The 26,406-nt window shown below is 37.6% G+C and overlaps 2 protein-coding genes across 2 annotated transcripts; both read left to right on the forward strand.

Moving 5' to 3' along the window:
- The first annotated feature begins 1,099 nt into the window (after positions 1–1,099).
- On the forward strand, positions 1,100–16,036 carry LOC133990142 (zinc finger protein 850-like). The gene is made up of 5 exons (XM_062428317.1): positions 1,100–1,141; positions 2,258–3,273; positions 13,717–15,060; positions 15,548–15,716; positions 16,010–16,036. The coding sequence occupies exons 1-5, from the start codon at positions 1,100–1,102 to the stop codon at positions 16,034–16,036; spliced, it is 2,598 nt and encodes an 865-aa protein (XP_062284301.1).
- An 8,262-nt stretch (positions 16,037–24,298) lies between these two features.
- On the forward strand, positions 24,299–26,342 carry LOC133990143 (zinc finger protein 239-like; the record flags this gene model as incomplete). Its single annotated transcript, XM_062428318.1, has 2 exons — positions 24,299–24,382; positions 25,392–26,342. Coding segments are annotated over 2 exons (1,035 nt in total), but the record flags the coding sequence as incomplete, so codon positions are not given.
- Positions 26,343–26,406: the final 64 nt, after the last annotated feature.

Raw genomic sequence — 26,406 nt, forward strand, 5'->3', positions numbered from 1 at the left:
TTAAAAGAAACTAAAACACTTCCAGGCTTTGTGTGTCAGTGCTTCCTGGTTTCAGCTTGTTGTTTCTATACAAAGTAGAAGCTCATAGTGAGTGGAGATCAGATGGCTGCAGCTCAAACATGCAGTTCATTTATCAGCGGTGGAAGTACTTAGATCCTTTACTGCAGTAAAAGCACTGATAGAGTAATGTGAAAATACTTTACAAGTTAAAGTCCTGTATGAAAAATCCTCCTACAATAAAAGTTCATAAGTATTATGCGTGTTGTAGTTAAAATATTACAGTAAAAGTACTGCAGTATTATGAGCGATGTAGTATGCAGTATTACAGTAAAATTACTGCAGTATTATGAGCGATGTAGTATGCAGTATTACAGTAAAAGTACTGCAGTATTATAGTGATGTAGTATGCAGTATTACAGTAAAAGTAGTGGTTTGGTCCCTCTGACTGATATATTATTATATATGACATCATTAGAATATTAAGTGTTTTGTTTAAAATGAAGTAATCATTTGTATAAGTCCACCTAAACACACTGTAGACGGATAACATATTTAATATTTATCATTCACTGCACCTGAGGATTTCGTTCCAGTACCTAACAGCAGTCAGGGTACCGTCGGCTATGACCTGCCGTCCTCATAGAGTCTGTTTGTGACAGTTTGGTCAAAAACATGCACACCATTAACCTGCTGGAGGACATTTTTTGGGCTCTGGCAGTGTTCCTCCTGTTCCTCCTCAACCAAAGGAGCAGATAGCGGTCATTCTAGTGCCCTGTCCAGGTCTCCTGATGTAACAGCCGGTCTCCTGGTTTCTCCTCCATGCTCTGTGATGACATAGTGTTCCCTTATATGTGTGTGTGTGTGTGTGCAATTTCTTAACTTTTTTCTTGTGTTTTTTTAAGGGAGTTGATAACTCTGGTCTACACTCCAGCAACATAATAGATGGCAGTCATGCACCTCAATGCTGGTTGCAATCTGATATAAAACATGAAAAAGAAGAACAGTCAGTCAGAGAGGAGATCTGCTGGATTTCACCGACCAGGACCATTGTAACAGTGTAAACCAGAATTCAGGGCACCACACTGAAAACTCCGTTAAAATGGAACAATCAGGCTCACCCCCTGCTGCCACTGATGAACAGGTCAGTGTTCACGATAGTCATGTTCTGCATCGCATATAGAGCAAGCTGATACATTGAATATATTTGTTGTATCGCCCACTCCATGATCCGCAAATCGATAAACTGTGATTATATGCAAAGATCTCCTAATATATTTCAGACCCTGACAAATCTATCCGTAAACATTTTCATTGGGTAGTAACTGTGGGTTAGCATTAGGGGTGTGACGATACACTCAACTCACGAGATCGTGACGAGATGAGATTTTAACACTATTTTTAAGAAAAACTTCAAATATATGACTTGTTTTATTTGACAAAATGGAAATAATGCAGGTGCATTTTGAAATGTTTTAACTAATCATCTTGTAATTAATCACTTTTTTCTACATTCTAAATATATAATTATCATATGCAGTATGCAGCACTGTAAAAGGTTTCCCCATATAGATATTTTATAGATGGATCATTTTGGTATTTATGGAAATAACAACCAGAAATACAAAAGTTAGATACAGTCACAAATACCAAAAAGTACATTATAAAAAATAGAAACAATTCTAACATATAAATATAAATTAAATAAAGAATCCAATGATCATAAATAAAAAAACACAAAAATAAACGTAAATTGCTTAATTCCTGTATCACATAAATACAGAAGTAGAACATACTTATAAATTGTCTTTTAATTTGGTAGTGTGACTCATTTTACTGTTTGCATCATTAGACTTCCATAGCTGCACTAGATTCCCTGCTCCTCCTACTTCAGGCTTTCAGTGTAGAGACCTGAGGTTAACTTACCATTGCTCCTCTCCTCATTTCCTACTGCTGACTGAGATCTTCTCAGCAGGTAGAAGCTGCTACAAGGTTAATGATCCACACGTGACATTATAAAAAGAAGACATGACGAGCAAATGAGCGATAGAAAACCGATCCTCTTTGTTTTTGTTTTGTTTTTTGGTGCGCCCCTGACTATTGCTTCGTGAGACAACATTCACTTAAACGAGAAATATTGGCATGTTTTAGTCTCGTGGCATGAGGTCTCGTCACACCCCTAGTTAATGGTTTCAGATCACTCTCTCCACCATGTCATCTTACTTACTCTCTTTGTTTGTATGTTTGTCTGTTGCCATAGATACAAACAGGACTGCACTGTGAAAAAGCCCTCACTACATCACAATGTTTGAAAATCCATCCGAGAGCTGACACACAAGAGAAACATCACAGCTGTGACCATTGTGGGAAAGTGTTCCACAAAAAGTGTCATTTAACACGCCATCAACGCATTCATACTAGAGAGAAACCGTACAGCTGTGACCAGTGTGGGAAAGCTTTCGCTGTAAAGAGTACTCTAAAACTCCACCAGTATGTTCATCTTGAAAGGAAACCATACTGTTGTGGGCAATGTGGGAAAACTTACACCACAGAGAGTTATCTAAAAGTCCATGAACGCAGTCATACTGGAGAGAAACCGTACAGCTGTTACCAATGTGGGAAAGCTTTCGTTACAAATACTGAATTAAAAATACACTACCGCATTCACACTGGCGAGAAACCGTATAGTTGTGCCCAATGTGGACGGAGTTTCACTCAGGCCACAGATTTAAAAAGACACCAACTTACTCACACTGGAGACAAGCCGTACATCTGTGGGCAATGTGGGAAATCATTTACTCAAGAGAGTACCTTAACTCGCCACCAACGCATCCACAGTGGAGAGAAACCTTACCGGTGTGACCAGTGTGGGAATTCTTTTGCTAGAGACAGTCATTTAAAACGCCACCAACACATTCACACTGGAGAGAAACCGTTCAGCTGTGACCAACGTGGAATAGCTTTCATTGATGAACGTAATTTTAAAATGCATCAACGTGTTCACACCGGAGAGAAACCGCACAAGTGTGACCAGTGTGGGAAAGCTTTTTCTAGAGATTTTGATCTAAAAAGCCACCAACGCATTCACACTGGAGAGAAGCCGTACACTTGTGCGCAATGTGGGAAAGCTTTCACTACAAAAAGTGATCTAACGAGACACCAACGCACTCACGCAGGAGCGAAGCCGTACATCTGTGACCTATGTGGGAAAATGTTCAGTGCCAACAATTCTCTACAAGTCCACCGACGCACTCACACTGGAGAGAAGCCATATTGGTGTGAGCAATGTGGGAAATCCTTCATTTCAAACGCTCATCTACAGGTTAGCAGCCTCCTCTCCATGCCTTTATATCACCGTTTTATCCTGAGCTCCTCCACAAACGTAGGGCTAATTACATTGAAATCATTTTAAATCAGGGCTTGTTACCGTGGCCTCAAATACATACTCACCTGTTCTTACACTGTGAAGCCATGAGGCAACATAACCAGAACCAGTTTCTCACTGATTCAGCCTGTTTTTAAAGGTGCAGTGTGTAGATTTCAGTAGCATCCAAAAGACTTGGGATAAATTGTTTGTTTTCATTAATGTAGAATCACCTGAAAATATTGTAATTGTACTATCATGTTTTTACAGCTCCTACAATCTTTTTTTCTAATATAAGAATTTGAGTTTGAAACTCGGCTGATCTTTTTGTCACAGGGAGAGCTTCGTTTCCACTCTGTAGGGAGTAATGAGTATAAATAAAAACATTTGGTTGAACTTAAACATTACATCAAAGTCCTGAACTCCATGACCTAATTAATTCGTAGAGGCCTATTTAATATCATACAGTGCTGCTAAAAAAAACAGTTTGATCCGTTTTGCTCTGTTAAAATCATGTAAACATTCTATTTTACTTTAATGTTTTTTATTGTTTTTACTCTTTAATCATTTATATTTTATTTTTTTCTGTTTTACATAAATGTGAAATTTTTTTCAGATTATTATTTCTAGCAACATTGTTGTTGTTTATACACTAAGGCCAATTCATGCTTTCTGTGGACAGCTGTGGTCTTGTTGACGTGCACACAGTTGCATTCATGCTTATTTTTCCTCAGAAGTCTTTAGTGCCACACATGTTCCCTATGTGTGCATTAGTAAACAGGGGTATAGCATGATAAATGTACAATCCACCCTGTGAATATTGCAAAATGCTCAGCAGTGTTTCAGCCTTTAAACGATCTGTTGCCTTAAACAGACTTACCAGATCATATTTCACTGCCTTTTTAAACAAACCATGGCTGGCAATATGACCAACATCTCCCGATGTAGCCATTTTAATTCAAAGAGTTAATATTTCTTTATTTTGTATTGTCCTATGTTTTTAACACAGGACTGGTTCAGACTGAATGCAACTGAGCTGAGGAGTTTTTGTATGTAGCTTAACATCAAGAAAAGTTAAAAAACTAAAAGTGATAACATAATGAGAATAGGAGTACAGTACATGCAGTAGATGAGACAGACTTTCTCTTCTTTTTGAGCTGTCACCTGCAGATGTCATATCAGCCTGAAAATAGAAAATGATGTTGGAAATGTATCGATCTGAGCAGACTGAAGCCACTGCTTATTGTAATGATACCAAACTTATGAGGAGGTGAAACATGTTAAAAAGGAAATAAACTGTAATTAAACAGAGAGAAAAATCCTGGCAGACAACTGAATGTTTAATAAGTCCAAAAATATATACACTTACTTACCACTGCATCACTGAAACCGTCATAATTAAAATTCAAGTTACTTGTCATTTTCACATTGAACAGATGCCTTGCCTTGATTGCCTTGTAAGCGGAAGTCAATGTTTACCCTGAAGACTATGAAACACTTAACCACAATGCAAGAAAATGTAATACAACCATATGCACAAGTCTCTCTGGCTCGCTCATTCTGTCTTTCTAAGAATTACTTGGAAGGCGTTGCAGATGTAAGCTACACCAATGATTTCAATGCCAAATACACATTTCTGTTAGAGCGGCAAATGGTTATTCAGATCAGGCCACTTGCAAAGAAATGTGGCGCAACTCAGGTCATCTGTGGGATAATGAGCGTTTCACTCTGCACAGTGCCTACATCTAACACGTCGTCCAAACAAGGGCACACCATTGTGAAGGAAGACACGTGAATGTGTATAGTTTTCTTTTTTTAATTGTATGTTTTAATGTTTCCAATTTTTACTATTTAATCATCCTCTGATATTGTGTTGTTAGGCAAAGCACATGGAGTTGCCCCTGTGAATGAAATGTGCGGTATAAATAAAGCTATATAAATAAAGCTGCCTTGCTGTGATGTTTATGTATTGTGCTTGTTACTGACTTCTTATCATTTCAACAATCAGCTACAATTAAAATAACAGTTGGCCTACGTATGACAATGTTTTAATGCAGGCTAATGAAAATGAGGCAAAATACATACAGAAGACCATGAAATAACTGCTAAAAATACATTTATTTATGTTCAGAGTGACAGCTGACTGAACATATAAGACACCAGGATTAATGAAGCCTGGTCTGGAGCTGGCTAGATGCACAGAATAAATCTCCATGGTAACTTATGTGCCTCTGCTTTCTGCAAACCGAGTCACTGTTAAATTCAGTCAGGATAACTGGAACATCTCAGCTTAATCGCTATCTAGGCTTTGAGCAACAGGCTGGATTTGGGACCTGATTGATTACCCTAAAGTGAACTTTGGGGTTATGAATGTTTCTGGAGGTTATGTCTGAAAATAAACCAATCTGACATCCGTAAGTGCATTCTGGATGCCAGATGAAATAGATGTAAAAGATGGTTTGTTTAATGTGAGGTGATCATAGCATTAAGACATGAACTGGAAACAGAGGTGAGTGCTTTTCAAGGCAACATTTACCAGCAACAGGCCTGGCTGCGGTGATTCAGCGACACAGTATCTCACAAATGATTTAGATAACTTCTTCTAGATTAGTTCAGGGTCCCTTCAGTGCTTGCCTATGCAGTAGTTCTTTGGTTGTATAATTTAGGCTCTGGCAGTGGATGATCAGAGCTAAAACATATCAATTGAGATGAAATTACAGTTCTGAACTGAGGGGAATATAAATGTAGTGCTGGAGATGGCTGTATAAAGGGCCAGTATAAGATGAATAAGGTCTGTTCCTTGAGACTTTATTATGGTAACATCATGATCAACCTGAGAATTGCTTTAAACACCAGCTTTAATTAGAGAGTCAGAAAAACACTTCAATGTAGTTCTGTATGAAATGCAGCTTAATTCTCAAGAGTGGCAGACAAAAAAGGGGGGTGTTAAGAAATTCAAAGTTATAGGGGAAGAGAGTTCAGTCAATGGTGAATGCGGTCGTAAATTATACTGGATTGTTATTCTGGGACGACACTAAGTGGGATCTTCTTTGATGTCCCGGTGATCTCACTAAAGCCCAGTATTGACCTTTTAGGGATGTGTGAAGGTTTTATACCTTTTGAGTTGGGTCTGCAGATGCTTATCAGATGTTGTTTCAGTCCTTTGGTCAGAAAGCCATGTGTTTTGCTGTGAACTCAGAGAGGGGGGGTCACACTCTGAAACACAGACCCCTATGTCTGGCTACACTGTGGTGTGCTGGGGAGGCAGCACTAAGAAGAGGCGACTGGACAGGCTGGCCCTGTTGACGAAGGCTATTTGGTTTGAATATTCAATTTTTTTAAATCAAAACTACACCGCATTCAGCATCGCCTTCTGAAACAAATATATTAACTTATTTACTTTTAGTGTAACTTTTGCATCATTAAGCTACCATATAAATTAAATGCACTAGACCCCCCCCCCCCCCTTCCCTCAGGCTTTCATTGTATAGACCTGAGGTCAGCCTGCACCTCTCCTCATCTCCTACTGCTGACTCACACATGTTCCCTATGTGTGCATTAGTAAACAGGGGTATAACATGATAAATGTACTATCCACCCTGTGAATATTGCAAACTGCTCTGCAGTGTTTCAGCCTTTAAATGATCTGTTGCTTTAAACAGACTTACCAGATCATATTTCACTGCCATTTTAAACAAACCATGGCTGGCAATATGACCAAAATCTCCCGATGTAGCCATTTTAATTCAATGATTTAATAATTCTTTATTTTGTATTGGCCTATGTTTTTAACACAGGACTGGTTCAGACTGAATGCAGCTGAGGAGTTTTTGTGTGTAGCTTAACAACAAAAAAAGTTAAAAAACAAAAAAAGTGATAACATAATGAGAATAGGAGTACAGTACATACAGTAGATGAGAGAGGCAACATTGTGGAATCTGTTAGGGGGTATATCACAAGAAGGGTTTTAATGAAATATTTAAAGGACACAGGTATAAGAAATAGGATAGAGGGTTTGTTTTTGTTATTTTATTATTTTATTTATTTGTTGTATAGTTCTGACCATCTCACGTTCCACACTCCAGTCCAGTAGGTGGCGGTAAATGCACCTAAAAGTTGGTTCAACAGTCAATAAAAACCAATAGAAGACTCAGTTCGCTTTGGGACCAAGCGTCCTGTTTGGAGGCAGGACTCAAGAACTCTTCAGTTGTTGCTAACAGACGAGCTCATTTCTCAGATTCAGGATCAGGACTGCAGGTAAAGTTAACTTTAAGTTTTGTTTTACATTAAAAACCGAAACGAGCACGAAGAGAAACCCCAACTGCGCCCGAGCGAACTCCGAGGCGAACTAGCTCGCGACGGAAGTTTTAAAAGAGCAAACACTAACTGAGTTGAAACTAACTGGTTATATTGATGTTTTCACACCTTATGTTTTTTCTTTTGGTCTCTAAAAGTTCCTTAAAACATGAGAATCTATGTTGTTAATGGTCGTTAGTTACAGTCCTGTGTTTTATTGATTCTGTTTAGTTTTAGTTGTGTAAAACTAGTTCGCTCACTCATTACTTCCTGATAACTAACTGTTAGCTTTAGCTCATTGTTAGTTTCACTGTTTGTTTATTTACTCTGAATTCAATCATTTAAAGTTAGACGGAAGTTGTAAAAGAGCTAACGCTAACAGAGTTGAAGCTAACTGGTTATATTGATGTTTTCAGACCTGCGGTTTTTCTTTAAGTCTCTTAATTAAAAAATAAACCTGCTCTGTAAAAGTTCCTTACAATCGATCTCTCAATTAGTCCAATAAACTATTATACCACTATATAACCTCTAGTTGCAATATAAATAATATCATTCAAAGTTGTTTTAAAAGTAAAAGACAAACATGTAAATAAGGACTTGGAGACTAATGCACACCAAACTAACGAAAAAGAAAAATAATGAATTGAATGAAATGATAATATCAGCTGGGTAGTTAAGATGATATAAGCAGTAAAAGGTTACTCTACATTAACCCTTACATACTGTTCATTTTTACATCTGAGAGCTGTAAAATACTATAATGTGACCCAGAATATACAAATAAAGGAAGTATTTTGATCCAAAATTTCAAGAATGTTAATTCCTCACATTTAATATAACTTGCTGAAATAGTTCTCATGTTTTATGTAACATTCGACCATAATATAATGTCTTTTATATTGTTTTTTATCATAAAAATTAAAGAACAAACTCTTTCTGCTCTCTGAAAGCTTCATTAAGTATAAATCATGTTTATCTGTGACTGATGAACTCTTTATGAATGATCTGTGGTTCAGATGTTTGGTATAGAGACTCATTATATGTGGAAATACTGTGATGGCTCAGAATATGAACAGTATGTGAGAGTTGAATGAAGCTTCACTACACTGAAGCTACCCACCAGAGAAATGTAGCAACTAAGCTACAATAAAATGACAGAAGTAGATTTGATAACATCCAATCAACTTCATTCCAAGTCTAGTGATCAATACAACTGTAAGACAAACAGATGTTCAGTTCAATATTTTATTAAACTGTTCTTTCATAATCATACTCACATAATCACAAAAACCATGTGGTGTGTATATACTGTTGTTATTACACTGGTAATTATTATGTTAATGATAGTTAGTTACAGTTCTTCTGTGTTTTAATTTATTCTGTTTAGTTGTAGTTGTGTAAGGTTGCTGCTGCTTTCATCCAGAATGTTTTAAACTTTACAATCAATTGAATTTAATTAGACTTGAAGGTGCTAAACAAATAAACTTTAGACTGTTTTACACGTGATGGACAAGGAGAAAGATTTGGAGACTAAGGCGCACCGAACTAATGAAAAAGCAAAAGAATGAGTTGAATGAGACAACAATAAAATATGTTTGTTTAAGATAATACAAGCAATAAAAATAACAATTTGAATGAAGTGAAAAAATATATTATTTTATAAGAAAATGATGACTATTTTAGACAACAGGCAATCTGGGCCTGTAGACGTCCGGATGACAGATTCCAGTCCCGGACCTTCTAGCTTCAATGTTGATTTTCTATGTGCTTCTCTCTCTCCCTCCTATTCTTCCTCTCTCTCCCCTCTACCCCAACCGGTCGAGGCAGATGGCCGCCCACTTTGAGCCTGGTTCTGCCTGAGGTTTCTTCCTGTTAAAAGGGAGTTTTTTCTTGCCATTGTCGCTAAATGCTTGCTCATGTGGGAATGTTGGGTCTCTTTAAAATTAAAACCTGAAGAGTTCGGTTTAGAACCTGCTCTATGTGTAAAGTGCCTTGAGATAACTTTGTTGTGATTTGGCGCTATACAAATAAAGATTGATTGATTGATTGATTGATTTAGAAGATATTCAGGTTACTTCGTAAGAGCACTGACTGTTTTTCAGTGAACTTGTTGCTCTTCCTGTCTTCTAAATCCCTTCCTGAAATCCAACTTAAATACAAAATGAAATGTACAGGTTGTAGGCTGTCAAATGCAAGAATTTTTTATTATTTTGTGTGTCATACATGATAGCAACCTGAATATCATGTGAAGTAATTTGGACTTTTTTTAATTAGATGAAAGATATTTCAATAATCAACAGCTGATTATTTTAATTATTGCGTAAGCTGCTGAATCATTGATTCACTTTTTGGCATTACAATATTCAGAAATAGTAAAAATGGTATAAGTTCATAAAACCTGCGGTAACATCTTCAGGTATCATGTTTTGTCAACCTAAATGCTGTTTGCTACCTGACATAAAACAGGAAGAAGAGCGGTCAGTCAGAGAGGAGACCTGCTGGATTTCACCGACCAGGACCATTATGAGAGCAGAATGAAGGAGAGCCAGAACCCAGAGACAAACCACAACTCTGTTCAAATGGAACAATCACACTCACCCTCTGCTACCACCGATAAACAGGTCAGTGTTCATGACTTCATGTTTTATAATGAGAGTAAAGACACACAATGTGAGTCTCAAAGGTTCATATATCATCTGTTCATCCTGTTTAAAAGAAACTAAAACACTTCAGGCTTTGTGTGTCACTGTTTCCTGGTTTCAGCTTGTTGTTTCTATACAAAGTAGAAGCTCATAGTGGGTGGAGATCAGGTGGCTGCAGCCCAAACATGCAGTTCATTTAGCAAATATATGTTTATATACATACATACATACATACATACATACATACATACATACATACATACATACCAGGGTTTACATTAGCCAGTATAATGTGTAATTGGCCGGCAGATTAAAATATTAACGGCCAAAATGTCCGGCTGTAAACGCATTAATAACATATTAAATACTAATATTATCATATAATATTATGATAGTGATATAACCTATAAGATATGTTGCCTTGACAACAACAACAACAACAAAGTTGTGCAAGAGTTTCGTTTCCTTCCGACTGTTTGACCATGTCACTAACAGTAGGCTAATTATAAATCGCACTGCAAATAAATGTGAATTATATGTGGAATTCGGACCGGACAAACATCTACTGTAGAATAATGTCTGTATTTAATACTGAGGAGTGATTTGTCCTTTCACAGTTATATCCACAGGATCCGTTATGGGCCGGATAAAAAAAATCACACACAGCTGTGTTTATAGGCTTATATTAAACCATCATTAATCAGACAACAGTTTTATTCCTGTCATTCACCGGTCATCTCTCTCGCTCGCTCTCTCTCTCTCTCTCTCTCTCTCTTTCTCTTTCTTGCTCTCTCTCTCTCTCTCTCTCTCTCTCTCTCTCTCTCTCTCTCTCTCTCTCTCTCTCTCTCTCTCTCTCTCTCTCTCTCTCTCTCTCTCTCTGTCTCTCTCTCTCTCGTCTTTTTTAAAGTAAGTCAGTAAGCCATTTGTTGAATCAAAGCTAAATCAACTGAGGTCACTGCAGTCATGCAGGTCCGTGCACACGGTTTAGATGCGCATTGAGGTATTTTTGGTTTTAAACTGTGTGACCCCAGGGAGCTCTGTACTGTATTAAACATATGTATATGACCGGTAGTTGTTCTGTATGGCCAGAATCCTGGAATATTACTGGCCATATTGACCGGGGGAAAAAAAGTCTACATACATACATAAAATGTAATAATTGTAATAATTTTTTGTCTTTATATGTTTAAGGGGGTTAACTCTGGTACACCTCAACGCTGGTTGAAACCTGACATAAAACATGAAGAAGAAGAAGAACAGTCTGTCAGTCAGAGAGGAGACCAGCTGGATTTCATCCACCAGGACCATTATGAGAACGGAAACCACAACTCGGAGCACCACACTGACAACTCTGTTAAAATGGAACAATCAGACTCACCCTCTGCTACCACTGATAAACAGGTCAGTGTTCATGACTTCATGATAAAAAACAGTTTTGGTAAAAGGTGTCAGTGTTTCCTGTGCTGCCTGCCTTCCCACCAGTTTCACCTTTACAGAGATCACTGGAGGTCTAAATAATAACTTTAATAATAGTACCTTTATTTGTATAGCACCTTTTATACAATAAATATGTATATAAATGAGCTCAAAGTGCTTTAAAACAAAATAAATTACATACACGTAAAAGGAGTGCTTCACGTAAAAGGAACATAAAAGGAGCATAAAACTGTTAAAAAAAGAAAAAATAAGAAAGTTCAAGATATCTTTATTGTCCCCGAGGGGTAATTTGTCGTGCAGACAGCAGCAAAACAATAGAAATGACAATAGCAATTACAGTTACAATTAATCCAATCAAAAACAATCCAGAAAAGTACAATAGAGAATAACAATAAATAGTAAAAGCTAAAAAGTTAAAGTGACCACAGTGCGTGCAATCCACCTTAAAAAGGGCTTAAAAAGGCTAAGAATGATCCATTATTTAAAAGGCCAATGGCCGCTGGAACCCAGGACTTTTGGAATCTGCCTGTCCTACATCTGGGCTTACAAAATCTGCATCAGGATGGGAGCAGTTTAAATTCTGATGCCAGGGGATGACTGGGGTCAATACTTAGTGGGGCAACTGTGTTTAAGGCAGTTGATAATGTGTTATGTGGACTTCTCAACAATGTCATTAAAAGAGCAGTCACAGCTGTATGGCTCAAGTGATCTCAAAGTATTAGAAAACATTATCTCAGCCTTGTTATCAATAAATTGCGTTTGAATTAAAATAAGGCTAGGTTGGTACCAAAGAACACACAGTGATGTTCAGAGAATCCTTTCAGTTATTAGATAATTAACTAGAAAAGATTTGTTGTCCAACCAATGATCTGATCTGGCATTCACAGACATTCTCCGATTGTCTTGGGTGATGTGAGAGGGGAAAGATGGAGGCTGGTGTGCATTATTTCAAGGGGTATGACGCAGATTAACACCAAGGAGTCTGGATCCAGTGATGCTTGGATGAACCCAATCAGGTTTAAAGCGGTCTTTGCATTTCCAACGGTTGTTTTCTGGGTTTGGAGGCATAACTTTTATGTTGTGCCGCAGAAAATTTGTATGCCAGGTTGGGCTGGTAGGTGATCTGTAGTACGGCTCTGAAAGTAAATTACTGTTTTGCTCTGCTGTTCCACTATATTTCTATAGCGATAGTGTAATCGTTAAAAAACTCTTTGGATATAAAATAATATTTAAATATAAGTTAAATTGCAGCTTTGTAACGCATACAAGAGCACAAAGTATACAGCGAGTAGAGGGCTGAGGAAAACACGTCCACTCACTATGGCGCCAATCCAGTTTTGTTCAAATATCCTGACTTTGGTCTGTGATTAGTGCCTGGCTTCAACAACTTTGTTTATATAGCACCAAATCACAACAAAAGTCATCTCTCTTAACAAATACAGTAAGTCTGGACCAGAATCTTTAATGTGCTTTAAAGAGACCCAACATTCCCACACTTCCTATAATGCATCTCTTAAATGGGTTTTTTGACTTATAATAAAGAAAGGTCCATGCCCTGCCCTCCCATTCCCCTTCTGTGTACATGCCCCAGCCGCTGGGCAGTAATGCTTCAGTCCAACTGGAACACTGACATAGATATAATCTAAATTTTGTTAATGGTTTCAGATCACTTGCTCCACTATGTCATCTTACTTACTATCTTTGTTTGTGTGTTTGTCTGTTTCCATAGAAACAAACAGGACTGCACTGTGAAAAGGCCCTCACAACATCACAATGTTTAAAAAGAGCTGACACACGAGAGAAACATCACAGCCGTGACCAATGTAGGAAAGTGTTCCCTACAAATGGTGCCTTAAAAATCCACTACCGTATTCACACTGTAAAGAAACCATACAGCTGTGACCTATGTGGTAAAGCTTTCACTAAAAAGTGCAGTCTAAAAACCCACCAACGTATTCATACAGGTGAGAAACTGTACAGCTGTGACCAATGTGGGAAAGGTTTCATCACAAAATTGAGTCTAGAAACGCACCAACGTATTCATACAGGTGAGAAACCATACAGCTGTGACCAATGTGGGAAAGTGTTCACTACAAATGGCGCCTTAAAAATCCACTACCGTATTCACACTGGAGAGAAACCGTTCAGCTGTGACCAATGTACGAAAGCTTTCGCTACAAAAGCTGAATTAAAATTACACCAACGTAGTCATACAGGTGAGAAACCGTACAGCTGTGACCAATGTGGGAAAGCTTTCACTACAGGTAGTTATCTACAAATCCACCAACGTATTCACCGTGGTGAGAAACCATACAGCTGTGACCAATGTGGGAAAGCTTTCACTACAGGTAGTTATCTACAAATCCACCAACGTATTCACCGTGGAGAGAAACCGTACAGCTGTGACCAATGTGGGAAACGTTACACTGCAAATGGTGCCTTAAAAACCCACTACCGTATTCACACCGGAGAGAAACCATACAGATGTGACCAATGTGGTAAAGCTTTCACTAAAAAGTGCAGTCTACAAACCCACCAACGTATTCATACAGGTGAGAAACCGTACAGCTGTGACCAATGTGGGAAAGCTTTTATCGAAAATGGCGCCTTAAAAATCCACTACCGTATTCACACCGGAGAGAAACCATACAGCTGTGACCAATGTGGGAAAGCTTTTGCTACAAACGCTGAATTAAAATTGCACCAATTTTTTCATACAGGTGAGAAACCGTATAGCTGTGACCAATGTGGTAAAGCTTTCACTACAGGTAGTAATCTACAAGTCCACCAACGTATTCACACCGGAGAGAAACCATACAGTTGTGACCTATGTGATAAATCTTTCACTAAAAAGTGCAGGCTACATACCCACCAACGTATTCATACAGGTGAGAAACCGTACAGCTGTGACCAATGTGGGAAAGTGTTCACTACAAATGGCGCCTTAAAAATCCACTACCGTATTCACACTGGAGAGAAACCGTTCAGCTGTGACCAATGTACGAAAGCTTTCAGTACAGGTGGTTATCTACAAATCCACCAACGTATTCACCGTGGAGAGAAACCATACAGCTGTCACCAATGTGGGAAACGTTACACTACAAATGGTGCCTTCAAAACCCACTACCGTATTCACACCGGAGAGAAACCATACAGATGTGACCAATGTGGTAAAGCTTTCACTACAGGTGGTTATCTAAAAATCCACCAACGTATTCACACCGGGGAGAAACTATACAGCTGTGACCAATGTGGGAAACGTTACACTACAAATGGCGCCTTAAAAACCCACTACCGTATTCACACTGGAGAGAAACCACACAAGTGTGATCAGTGTGCGAAAGCTTTTTCTAGAGATTTTGATCTAAAAAGCCACCAACGCATTCACACTGTAGAGTAACCATACAGCTGTGACAAATGTGGGAAAACTTTCACTTCAAGCAATAATTTAGAAGTCCATCGATGCATCGATGAGAATTACTGCAGGTGCGACAAATGTGGGAAAGCTTTCACTAGTAATAGTGCACTACTGCATTAACAGTGGTAAGAAACTGTACAGCTGTGACCAATGTGGGAAAATGTGCACTTCAAATGTAGACCTAAAAGTCCACTACCGCATTCACACTGGAGAGAAACCGTACAGATGAGACCAGTGTGAGAAAGCTTTCACTTCAAAAAGTGATCTAAAAATGCACTATCGCATTCACACTGGTGAGAAACCATATAGCTGTGACCAATATGGGAGAAGTTTCACTCAAAACACAGATTTAAAAAGACATCTACGTACTCACACTAGAGAGAAGCCGTACAGGTGTGGGCAATGTGGGAAAACTTTCACTCAGGAGAGTACCCTAACTCGCCACAGACGTGTTCACACTGGAGAGAAACCATTCTGGTGTGAGCAGTGTGGAAATGGTTTTGCTAGAGCCAGTCATTTAAAACGCCACCAACGCATTCACACTGGTGAAAAACTCAAGAGGGTAATTTAAGAAGCTACCGTTGCACTCAAACTGGGGAGAAGCCGTACAGCTGTCAGTAATGTGGGAATACTTTTACTCACAGGACTTCTTTCAAAGTCCATCTATGCAATCACTCAATCTTGTGTTGAACATGTTGTTTTGAGACAGTTTCTACAACACACAAAGCTACTGCCGTTTATTGCAATCTGCATCCTAACAGGTAGATGTCAGAACTCCTACATACTGTTCCACTAATGATTCTGGGATGTCTACATAAAAATACATGTTTAAAAAACTGAACTTTTGTGTCACAGGGAGCTCTTAGTGTGTGCTCCGTATGAAGTATTTAGTATAGATTTGGTTTGAATTTGGTTGAACTGAGCTCTATGACTTATTAATTAAGTCATAGAGGTTTATTTTATGTTGTTCAATGCTGTTAAAAAATCCGTTTGAGCCACTCTGCTCTGTTAAAGCCATGGATGCTGTTGCTCTTTGCTTACAGGGATTACTGCTACTTAATTTACATCATTATTTGATGAAATATGAACATTTGGCGTGATATTTAAGGTATAATGGAAAATTAGGAAAAGCTTAATAGGTACCCTTTAGCATTAGTGTAATTATTTATTGTTTTAACAGTATTATTGTTTTCACATTGACAAGTTGACATTTTGAGTAAATATTTGTTTCTTTAGCCTCCAGAGATAAAATGGCCTGAACTGAGGGGCTGCATAAAGGACCAATATAAGATAAATAAGGAGTTATTAACTGCCATCTATGAAAATATATTCCAGTAGAGCCCCAGAATATAAATATACACCTGGAAATGTCCTTTTTTTTTTAAAAGCAGTCTTAACATACAGAGCCTGGATTTTGTTACATGGACTGAAACAAATGCTGCTGTTGGAACATTGTGCAGCAGGACATGCTGCATAAAGTTACAGCTCCAAGCACCATCTGACCAGAATCACCTTTGAACTAGGTGAAATAAATCCGACCAGCTTTGACAGAGAGGCTGATAAAGCCTCTCTTTTGGATAAACAAAAAACCATTAACATTCCACGAGGAATCCCAAATGGATAGGACTACATAAAAAGACAGATCCTGGTATCAAAGGAATCTTCGTTGGACACAGGACTGAACAAACATTCAAACACTATGGACTGAGCTCCACACACACACTCATGTAAAGAGAACCTCTCTCCTACAGACCTATATCATAAGTTAGGACACGCTGCATTCCACAGGGTGTCTCGTTCATTGACTTAAAGCCATGTCACAGCGTGTAAGTGGAGAATAAGGTTAAAATGTATATATTTAATCAATAGTATTGCTTAAACATAATTTCAGTTGGATACTTGCATTACCAGGTACAACACAGCCATTTTAAACATATATATTAACAACAAATAGCAAACATTTTATTTGATAATCTAGTTGTTTCATCCTTTATGTGATGTTGATTTGCTGAACAACTTCAATGCCAGAATAATACATTGTGTTCTGTTTCTTTGTATAACAGTATGTATGTTATGGTCATGATTCAATACCTGAATGAAGGTGATGATGTTAAAAAAAATGTTGTGGTAAAACTAAATATTAGGTCAATCATTTTGAAATTAAAACCTCACAAGTGTGACAGAGAAAGAAAAAACTCATTGGCTGAGATGTGTAGTGAAAGATTTAAACCTTGAATATCACCCTTATAAAGTGAATGTCAGACAGGTGTCCTGACTCCTTGTTTTCCTTTTCCACTGTGGCACAACTAAACCGTTTCAGTTATAGTTTTGGCCAGTTATTTCTAGATGTTAACATTTTTTTTAACCCTGTTGTACTGGAAACTAAATTGTGATCACAAAACTTAGGTACATACCGAACTGTGAATTCTGTGTACCGTTACAGTTTCTCTATGTTGTACTGAGCTCTGTTATAATGTCTTGAGTGAAATGATTGAATTGTCAGGTTTTTTCTTTTGTCATGTTTTTCTCTCTTTTATTTTTTGTTATGTTAACTTTATACCTGTTGTGTGAAAACTTCAATAAATCACTGATCACAGCAGTAAACATCCTGATGTATAAAATATGTGAAAGCCTCATGCTGACTTCAGACTGGAGCCGTAAAATATTCCCATCACCATTTTGCAGTTTTCTGATGCCTTGTTTTGTCCAGCAGTTCAGTTTATATCAGTGTATTCACATGCATTAAAGACAAACATTGGAGAGGCTCAAACTGGCAAATAACGGGTTTGTGTGATAAGCTGATGATATTGACACTTTAAAAACCTATTCCTGGCGTTTTAACCCATTTCTACTTAATGACAACATCTCAGGGATCAGAAATATTTCATGTCAAAGAGTTTGTCTCCAGCAGGCTGCACTACTGTAATAGACTTTTCTCAGGTCTCTGTAAAAAAGTAGTCAGACGGATCTGGTTGATCTAGAACACAAAGTCTCAAATCACTACAGTGGTTGCCAGTGTGCCAAATAATTCACTTTAAAGTAATTACTGCTTGTCTATCTGAATGCTTCATTAGATCTTCTCAGCTCACCTGGTTCTGGTCTAATGACAATTAAATGTGCTGTAGGGTGGATTAGGGTAATGTGGGACATTGACTAATTTGGGACAATTAAGCTTTTTCTATTCAATTATTTTAAAGCAAAGTAGTATATGCGTACAGTGTAAATTATATTGTTTAATATTACACATGTGAACATACTTACTACTAGTTTTTTAATCTATCTGATGAAGAAAGCAAAACAACTGTAGGCCTGCTAAATTAAATTACCACATATGGGAATGCACATTTCAAAATGAGTTGGCAGATAAGGCTGCTTTGAATTTCTAAGCCTTTAAACTAGTGAAAATTAATATATATGCCATTTTCCTTTTGAGTATGATATCTAAAAATTGTCTTCTGATTTAACAAGAAACATCTTTAAGATGTTGGATAGTTGTTGGATAAGGTGGTGGATTCATATGTAAATATGATACACAAATCAGAAATGCAAAAAACTGTCCCACATTATCCTGACCCTATATAATATAATATAATATAATATAATATAATATAATATAATATAATATAATATAATATAATATAATATAATATAATATAATATAATATAATATAATATAATAAACTTGCCTTTCCCACAATGAATGAAATCACATTTATTAACCAGCATTCTGCAGTTAGTCTTGGGGATAACATCTCACAGTCCAGCAGGTGGCGGTATGCACCTTATAATGAACGGGTACAATCCGCCGTAGAAGAAGTCAACCGGAAGTAAAACACAGGAAGTCGAGCTGGTTCGCTTTCGGACTGGAGGCGGGACTCTTCAGTGGTTGCTAACAGACGAGCCTCTTTTCTCAGATTCAGCATCAGGACTGCAGGTAAAGTTAACTCTAAGTTTCGTTTTACATTAAAAACTGAAACGAACACGAAGAGAAACCCGAACTGCGCCCGAGCGAACTCCGAGGCGAACTAGTTTGCTCACTCATAGCTTTATCATCAGCTCATTGTTAGCTTTGCTGTTTGCTTATTTACTTTAATTCAATAATTTAAAGTTAGACTGAAGTTTTAAAAGGGCTAACACTAACAGAGTTGAAGTTAACTGGTTTTATTGATGTTTTCTGACTTTAATTAAAAATAAACCTGCTCTTATAGCTACAGCCTGATCCCTGACTTTTACTCAAGTCCCAAAGTGACACTTACTGAACATGCTGATGGGTCATGTGTTTTAATGTTCCCATAACAACATAAACAGGATGACACATGTGACAGAGCCAGCTAAATTTAAAAAGTTTTTTTTGCTGCTAAAGGTTAGATTCAAGCCATTTAATAGTTTTACTGCTTTCATAACATGATGATGACATGTAACCTGTTGGAAACACATTTCCTGAACAAATTAATATAAAACAAATCAGATAAATATCGTGGTGGCATATATGTCACAATAATAAAAAAATTAATGATGATCTGCTCAGTTAATTTAGCTGATTCAATGATATTTTGTTAACATGTTTTATATTGTTCAATTGAAAACATCAAAACAAATATAAACAAAACATTATGTTATATTAGTTAAATTATGAATAACAATATGACAAACAATATTTTTCTAACCTATCAGTCATATTTCAATTGGAGAAAGAAACCTTTTGAAACATCTGAGTCACATTCAAAGGATATTCAAAGGAGTGTCACAATCTTTATTCTACATCCTGGAATATTTCAGGAAGTTCATCACAGCAGAAATGCTTAAGTTACTGAAGAAGCAAACACATTTGTAGAATGTACAAAAATCTGCACATCATAGTAATGTTAACACCCAGTGTTGAGGAAGCTACATGTAGTTCAGCCTGGCAGTAGTTTGTAAAGCTACAGCTAAAAAAAGTAGCTTTAACAATTACTTATACTCATTATACTCATTTAACTCGGCGTTAAATAAATCAACATGTGGTTTATATGAAACTAAATATTCACATGCCAGCAGAAATATGCCTCCGTTTTATTATTTTAAAGAAAAAAACCTGACATGTTGGTCAACATACTGTAGGTTCATGTTGGGTAATATAAAGACATGATGGGTAATATAAAGACATGATGGGTAATCTATAGACATGTTGGGTAATCTATAGACATGATGGGTAATCTATAGACATGTTGGGTAATCTATAGAAATGTTGGGTAATATAGACATGATGGGTAATATATAGACATGATGGGTAATATAGACATGTTGGGTAATCTATAGACATGATGGGTAATCTATAGACATGTTGGGTAATATAAAGAGAAAATGAAAAGCCTTCCCCAATAATCACTTGTAAATCTGAAATGTAAATCAGTCTACAAAAATGTAATAAAAACCCAAAGAGGCAGACATATTCTAGATCGGTGGGTCTTGAACAACAATATTGTCTTGTCATGATTCATGCCTTTATTCAAAGAGAGTTCTGGAGCAATAATGGTAAAATAAAGTTTTTTGTTAAATAAAAAATATTTCATGTTATTGGCCAAAATTGTAGTTTGTAACTTGAGTTTAACTACAAAAAATGACCCAAAAGTAGTTGAAATACTTGACGCAGCGCAACATATGAATGTAGTTTAACTACCAGCAAGTTACGGCTAATTGTAGTTAAGCTATATGTAGTGTAAGTCTCCCCAACACTGTTAACACCACTGTTAAGGAGCTGGAAATATTGATTGACCTCTACCTGCACATACGTCTTTGCCAATTGCTGGGAAATCATGCTTACTGTTAAAATGACACATGTACCATTATGGCAGACAACGTGTCACACAGCCATTTCAGACCTTGCTGGCATCTCTTCACTTCACTGATAATACTGATTTGTCAGATAGCCAAGAAGAGGATAAGTGCTGGAAGATCCATCCATGGGTTGATATGTTTTACAAACGATGCCTGGAGATTTTTATTCAGTTTTCAAAGGTTTCTTTCTCCAATAAAACTGTTTTTTTCTTGTGCAGTTGTATTTTGCTGCCCAGTGTTCATCTTTGGTGGAGATATTTCATCTAAATAACCTGATTCACTACAGTCTGAATCACCAGACTCACTTGACTCATCATTCTCCATCTATCTTGCTGCAAGTGTAATCAGAGTCTTCATCTGAACTACCTTCACATCCTTAAACTCTCCCTGGATGACTGCAAGTGGAACCTGAACACTGATCACTATAGAAAAAAATTAAATTACATTGAAATATGACAAATATAGGTTAGAAAAATCTTGTCTGTTTATTTTATTTACTGATGGGCGGAAATGGTTTCCTTATACATTTTATTAATAATTTAATTAATATAACATGATTTTTTGTTTATATATTTATTTAAATGTTTTGAAATTAACATTATAAAATATATTAACTAAATATCTAATTAGCCAAATCCACTGAGCTGATCATCATAATATTTTCTTGCAAACATTTGTGTTGTAAAACAAATCTGGAAAAAACAAAAAAAGTTGTTTAATCTTTGTTATAAGTCAAGTAAAGTTATAATTTTGCAGAAATTCAAATAAAAACACAAATCTTTGTCACCGCACAGAAAAATATTGACATTTACCATTAACGCCCAATGTGACATATGTGTAACTTTTCAAATAAAATATATTAGTTTATAAAAAAACTATAATATACAAGGAAATTATGAAAAATGTTAATGATCACTTTTAGAAGATATTCAGGTTACTTCGTAAGAGCACCGACTGTTTTTCAGTGAACTTGTTGCTCTTCCTGTCTTCTAAATCCCTTCCTGAAATCCAACTTACAAAATTGGTCATTTTTTAAAAAGCAAAAATGCCAGAAAAAGGAACAGGTTGCAGACTGTCAAATGCAAGAATTTTATTATTTTGTGTGTCATACATGATAACAACCTGAATATGAATTTGGACTTTTTTTAATTAGATGAAAGATATTTCAATAATCAACAGCTGATTATTTTAATTATTGCGTAAGCTGCTGAATCATTGATTCACTTTTTGGAATTACAATATTCAGAAATAGTAAAAATAGTATAAGTTCATAAAACCTGCGGTAACATCTTCAGGTATCATGTTTTGTCAACCTAAATGCTGTTTGCTACCTGACATAAAACAGGAAGAAGAGCGGTCAGTCAGAGAGGAGACCTGCTGGATTTCACCGACCAGGACCATTATGAGAGCAGAATGAAGGAGAACCAGAACCCAGAGACAAACCACAACTCTGTTCAAATGGAACAATCACACTCAGCCTCTGCTACCACCGATAAACAGGTCAGTGTTCATGACTTCATGTTTTATAATGAGAGTAAAGACACACAATGTGAGTCTCAAAGGTTCATGTATCATCTGTTCATCCTGTTTAAAAGAAACTAAAACACTTCCAGGCTTTGTGTGTCAGTGTTTCCTGGTTTCAGCTTGTTGTTTCTATACAAAGTAGAAGCTCATAGAGAATGGAGATCAGGTGGCTGCAGCTCAAACATGCAGTTCATTTAGCAAATATATGTATATATATACATACATACATACATAGTATGTATGTACTATTGTACCTGGTATGATTGTGCAGTGACAATAAAGATTTATCTTATCATACATACATTCATAAAATGTAATAATTTTAATAATTTTTTGTCTTCACATGTTTAAGGGGGTTAACTCTGGTCCACGTGCAAATAACATAGCAAGGGGCAGTAATGCACTTCAGCGCTGGTTGAAACCTGACATAAAACATGAAGAAGAAGAAGAACAGTCTGTCAGTCAGAGAGGAGACCTGCTGGATTTCACCGACCAGGACCATTACGAGAACGGAAACCACAACTCCGAGCACCGCGCTGAACAATCAGACTCACCCTCTGCTACCACTGATAAACAGGTCAGTGTTCATGACTTCATGATAAAAACATTTTTATAATGAGAGTAAAGACAGAAAAGGTGAGTCTCAAGGGTCGGTGCATCACCTGTTCATTCTGTTGTCTAAAAGAAACTAAAACACTTCCAGGCTTAGATTTTTTTTTCAACTGTAAAATCTGATAAAACGTGTCAGTGTTTCCTGTGCTGCCTGCCTTCCCACCAGTTTCAATCAATCAATCAATCTTTATTTGTATAGCGCCAAATCACAACAAAGTTATCTCAAGGCACTTTACACATAGAGCAGGTCTAAACCGAACTCTTCAGGTTTTAATTTAAAAGAGACCCAACATTCCCACATGAGCAAGCACTTGGTGACAGTGGAGAGAAAAAAACTCCCTTTTAACAGGAAGAAACCTCAGAACCAGGCTCACAGTGGGAGAACATCTGCCTCTACTGGTTGGGGTAGAGAGGAGAGAGAGAGAAACACATTGAAAATAAATATGAAGCTAGAAGGTCCGGGACTGGAATCTGTCATCCGGACGTCTACAGGCCCAGATTACCTGTGAGACGAGAAAGCACAGACAACTCCAGGGAAGAAGTTTAGGTTTCACCTTTACAGTCCTGGTGCTTCTTCCACAGGCTTCACTTCACTCAGCTTTCCTGAGGAATCTGCTGCATCTTCTCAGTTAGCTAGTTTAGTCCAGTGGTTCCCAACCTAGGTGTTGGGACCCTGCAATGGCTCACCAGATAAATCTGACGAGTCATGAGATGAGAGATGAAAGAATAAATCATAAAACAGGAAACAAACATCAAAAAGGGATTATGGAGTATGTTCGTTTTAATGCCCATAAACTGTGACTGTATGCAAAGATCTCCTCTAATATAATTGAGACCCTGGCAAATCCATCCCTAAACTTTTTTAGGCTGGTTGTGGCTGATATATGACTAATTTAAGATTACTGTGACAGGTATGGTCTGTGTTTGACCATGCTGTTTAAGATCACTAGTATATTTAAAGAAGCAGCATGGGGTGTGTCTCATCTCCAGTGGACACCTGAGTGGTGATGACTGTGGTTCTTGCAGTTCAATAGTTCCTCAGTTTGACTGAGCTTCAGCCTGGCAGATTTAACTATAGGGGCTTTTCCATCATACAGTTCTAGCACTACTCAGCTCGACTCAACTCGTTTTGTTTTGCTTTTCCATCAGGTGTAGTACCTGGTACCTGCCTCTTTTTGGTACCTGCTCTGGCAAGGTTCCAAGCGAGCTGAGCCGATACTAAAATGCGACGTCAAAAGACTGCCGGCCACTGATTGGTCAGAGGGTGTCATCACTGTAAGTGTCATGAGCATGAAGTCCGACACAAGAATCAAACCCGCCATTTTTAAATATGACCTGGTACCAAAACCCAGTAGAATCGAATCGAGTAGAGCCGAGTAGTGCTAGAACTGTATAATGGAAAAGCTCCTTCACTGGTGTAGTGGAAGGGAGGGAGAAGGGGGTTCCTGGGTCCTTGATTGGGTGGAGGAGGCGTTCAGAAACATTCTCCGATTGCCTTGGGTGATTTGTAGTGGCAGGTCAGGTGAGGGGGGAGAGATGCAGGCCGTGTGCCTGTATGTGCTGTCCTGGCTGACTCCCGCATCAGGTTTAAAGCAGTCTTTGCATTTCCAAAGTTAGTTTGCTGGGTTTGGAGACATACCTTTTATGTTGTGCTGAATGCCAGGTTGGGCTGGTAGGTGATCTGTAGTACGGCTCTGAAAGTAAATTACTGTTTTGCTCTGCTGTTCCACTATATTTCTATAGCGATAGTGTAACCATTAAAAAACTTATATTTGGATATGAAATTATATTTAAAAATTAGATAAAGTGCAGCTTTGTAACGCATACAAGAGCACAAAGGAAAACACGTCCACTCACTATGGTGCAAATCCAGTTTTGTTCAAATATCCTGACTTTGGTCTGTGATTAGTGCCTGGCTTCAACAACTATGGATCCTTCAATCAATCTTTGTTTATATAGCACCAAATCACAACAAAAGTCATCTCTCTTAACGAATACAGTAAGTCTGGACCAGACACTTGAATGTGCTTTAAAGAGACCCAACATTCCCACACTTCCTATAATGCATCTCTTAAATGGTGTTTTTTGACTTATAATAAAGAAAGGTCCATGCCCTGCCCTCCCATCCCCCTTCTGTGTACATGCCCCAGCCGCTGGGCAGTAATGCTTCAGTCCAACTGGAACACTGACATTGACATAATCTAAATGTTGTTAATGGTTTCAGATCACTTGCTCCACCATGTCATCTTACTTACTGTCTTTGTGTGTTTTTCTGTTTCCATAGAAACAAACAGGACTGCACTGTGAAAAAGCCCTCACAACATCACAACGTTTAAAAAGAGCTGACACACGAGAGAAACATCACAGCTGTGACCAATGTGGTAAAGCTTTCACTACAGGTAGTAATCTACAAGTCCACCAACGTATTCACACCGGAAAGAAACCATACAGCTGTGACCAATGTGGTAAAGCTTTCACTAAAAAGAGTTCTCTTAAAGTCCATGAACGCATTCATACTGGAGAGAAACTGTACAACTGTGAACAATGTGGGAAAGCTTTCACTACAAATGGTGCCTTAAAAATCCACTACCGTATTCACACTGGAGAGAAACCATACAGCTGTGACCAATGTGGGAAAGCTTTCACTACAAATGCTGAAGTAAAATTGCACCGACACATTCATACCGGTGAGAAACTGTACAGCTGTGACCAATGTGGGAAAGCTTTCATCACAAAATGCAGTCTACAAACCCACCAGCATAGTCATACAGGTGAGAAACCGTACATCTGTGGGCAATGTGGTAAAGGCTTTACTACAGACGGTAATCTACAAACCCACCAGCATAGTCATACTGGTAAGAAACCGTACATTTGTGGGCAATGTGGGAAAGGCTTTACTACAGACGGTAATCTACAAATCCACCAACGTATTCATACTGGTGAGAAACCGTACAGCTGTGACCGATGTGGGAAACTTTTCACAACAAATGGCGCCTTAAAAATCCACTACTGTACTCACACTGGTGAGAAACCATATAGATGTGACCAATGTGGGAGAAGTTTCACTCAAAACACAGAGTTAAAAAGACATCTACGTACTCACACTGGTGAGAAACTGTTTAGCTGTGTCCAATGTTCGAAAACCTTCACTCAAGTGGGTAATTTAAGAAGCCACTGTCACACTCACACAGGTGTCAGTAATGTGGGAATACTTTTATTCACGAGACTTCCTTAAAAGTCCATCTACACAATCACTTTTTTTTTTAGACAGTTTCTACAACACATAAAGCTACTGCAGT

Source organism: Scomber scombrus, chromosome 11, assembly GCF_963691925.1.
Source record: "Scomber scombrus chromosome 11, fScoSco1.1, whole genome shotgun sequence".
Taxonomy (NCBI): domain Eukaryota; kingdom Metazoa; phylum Chordata; class Actinopteri; order Scombriformes; family Scombridae; genus Scomber; species Scomber scombrus.

Excerpts from the sequence above, each read along its gene's own strand:
- LOC133990142 (XM_062428317.1), top strand. The coding sequence starts at position 1,100 with ATGGAACAATCAGGCTCACCCCCTGCTGCCACTGATGAACAG. Across the intron at positions 15,061-15,547 it reads ACTGGAGAGAAACCACACAA|GTGTGGGCAATGTGGGAAAA; the intron begins GTGTGATCAGTG and ends GAAGCCGTACAG. Across the intron at positions 15,717-16,009 it reads CTGGTGAAAAACTCAAGAGG|GGAGCTCTTAGTGTGTGCTC; the intron begins GTAATTTAAGAA and ends TTTGTGTCACAG.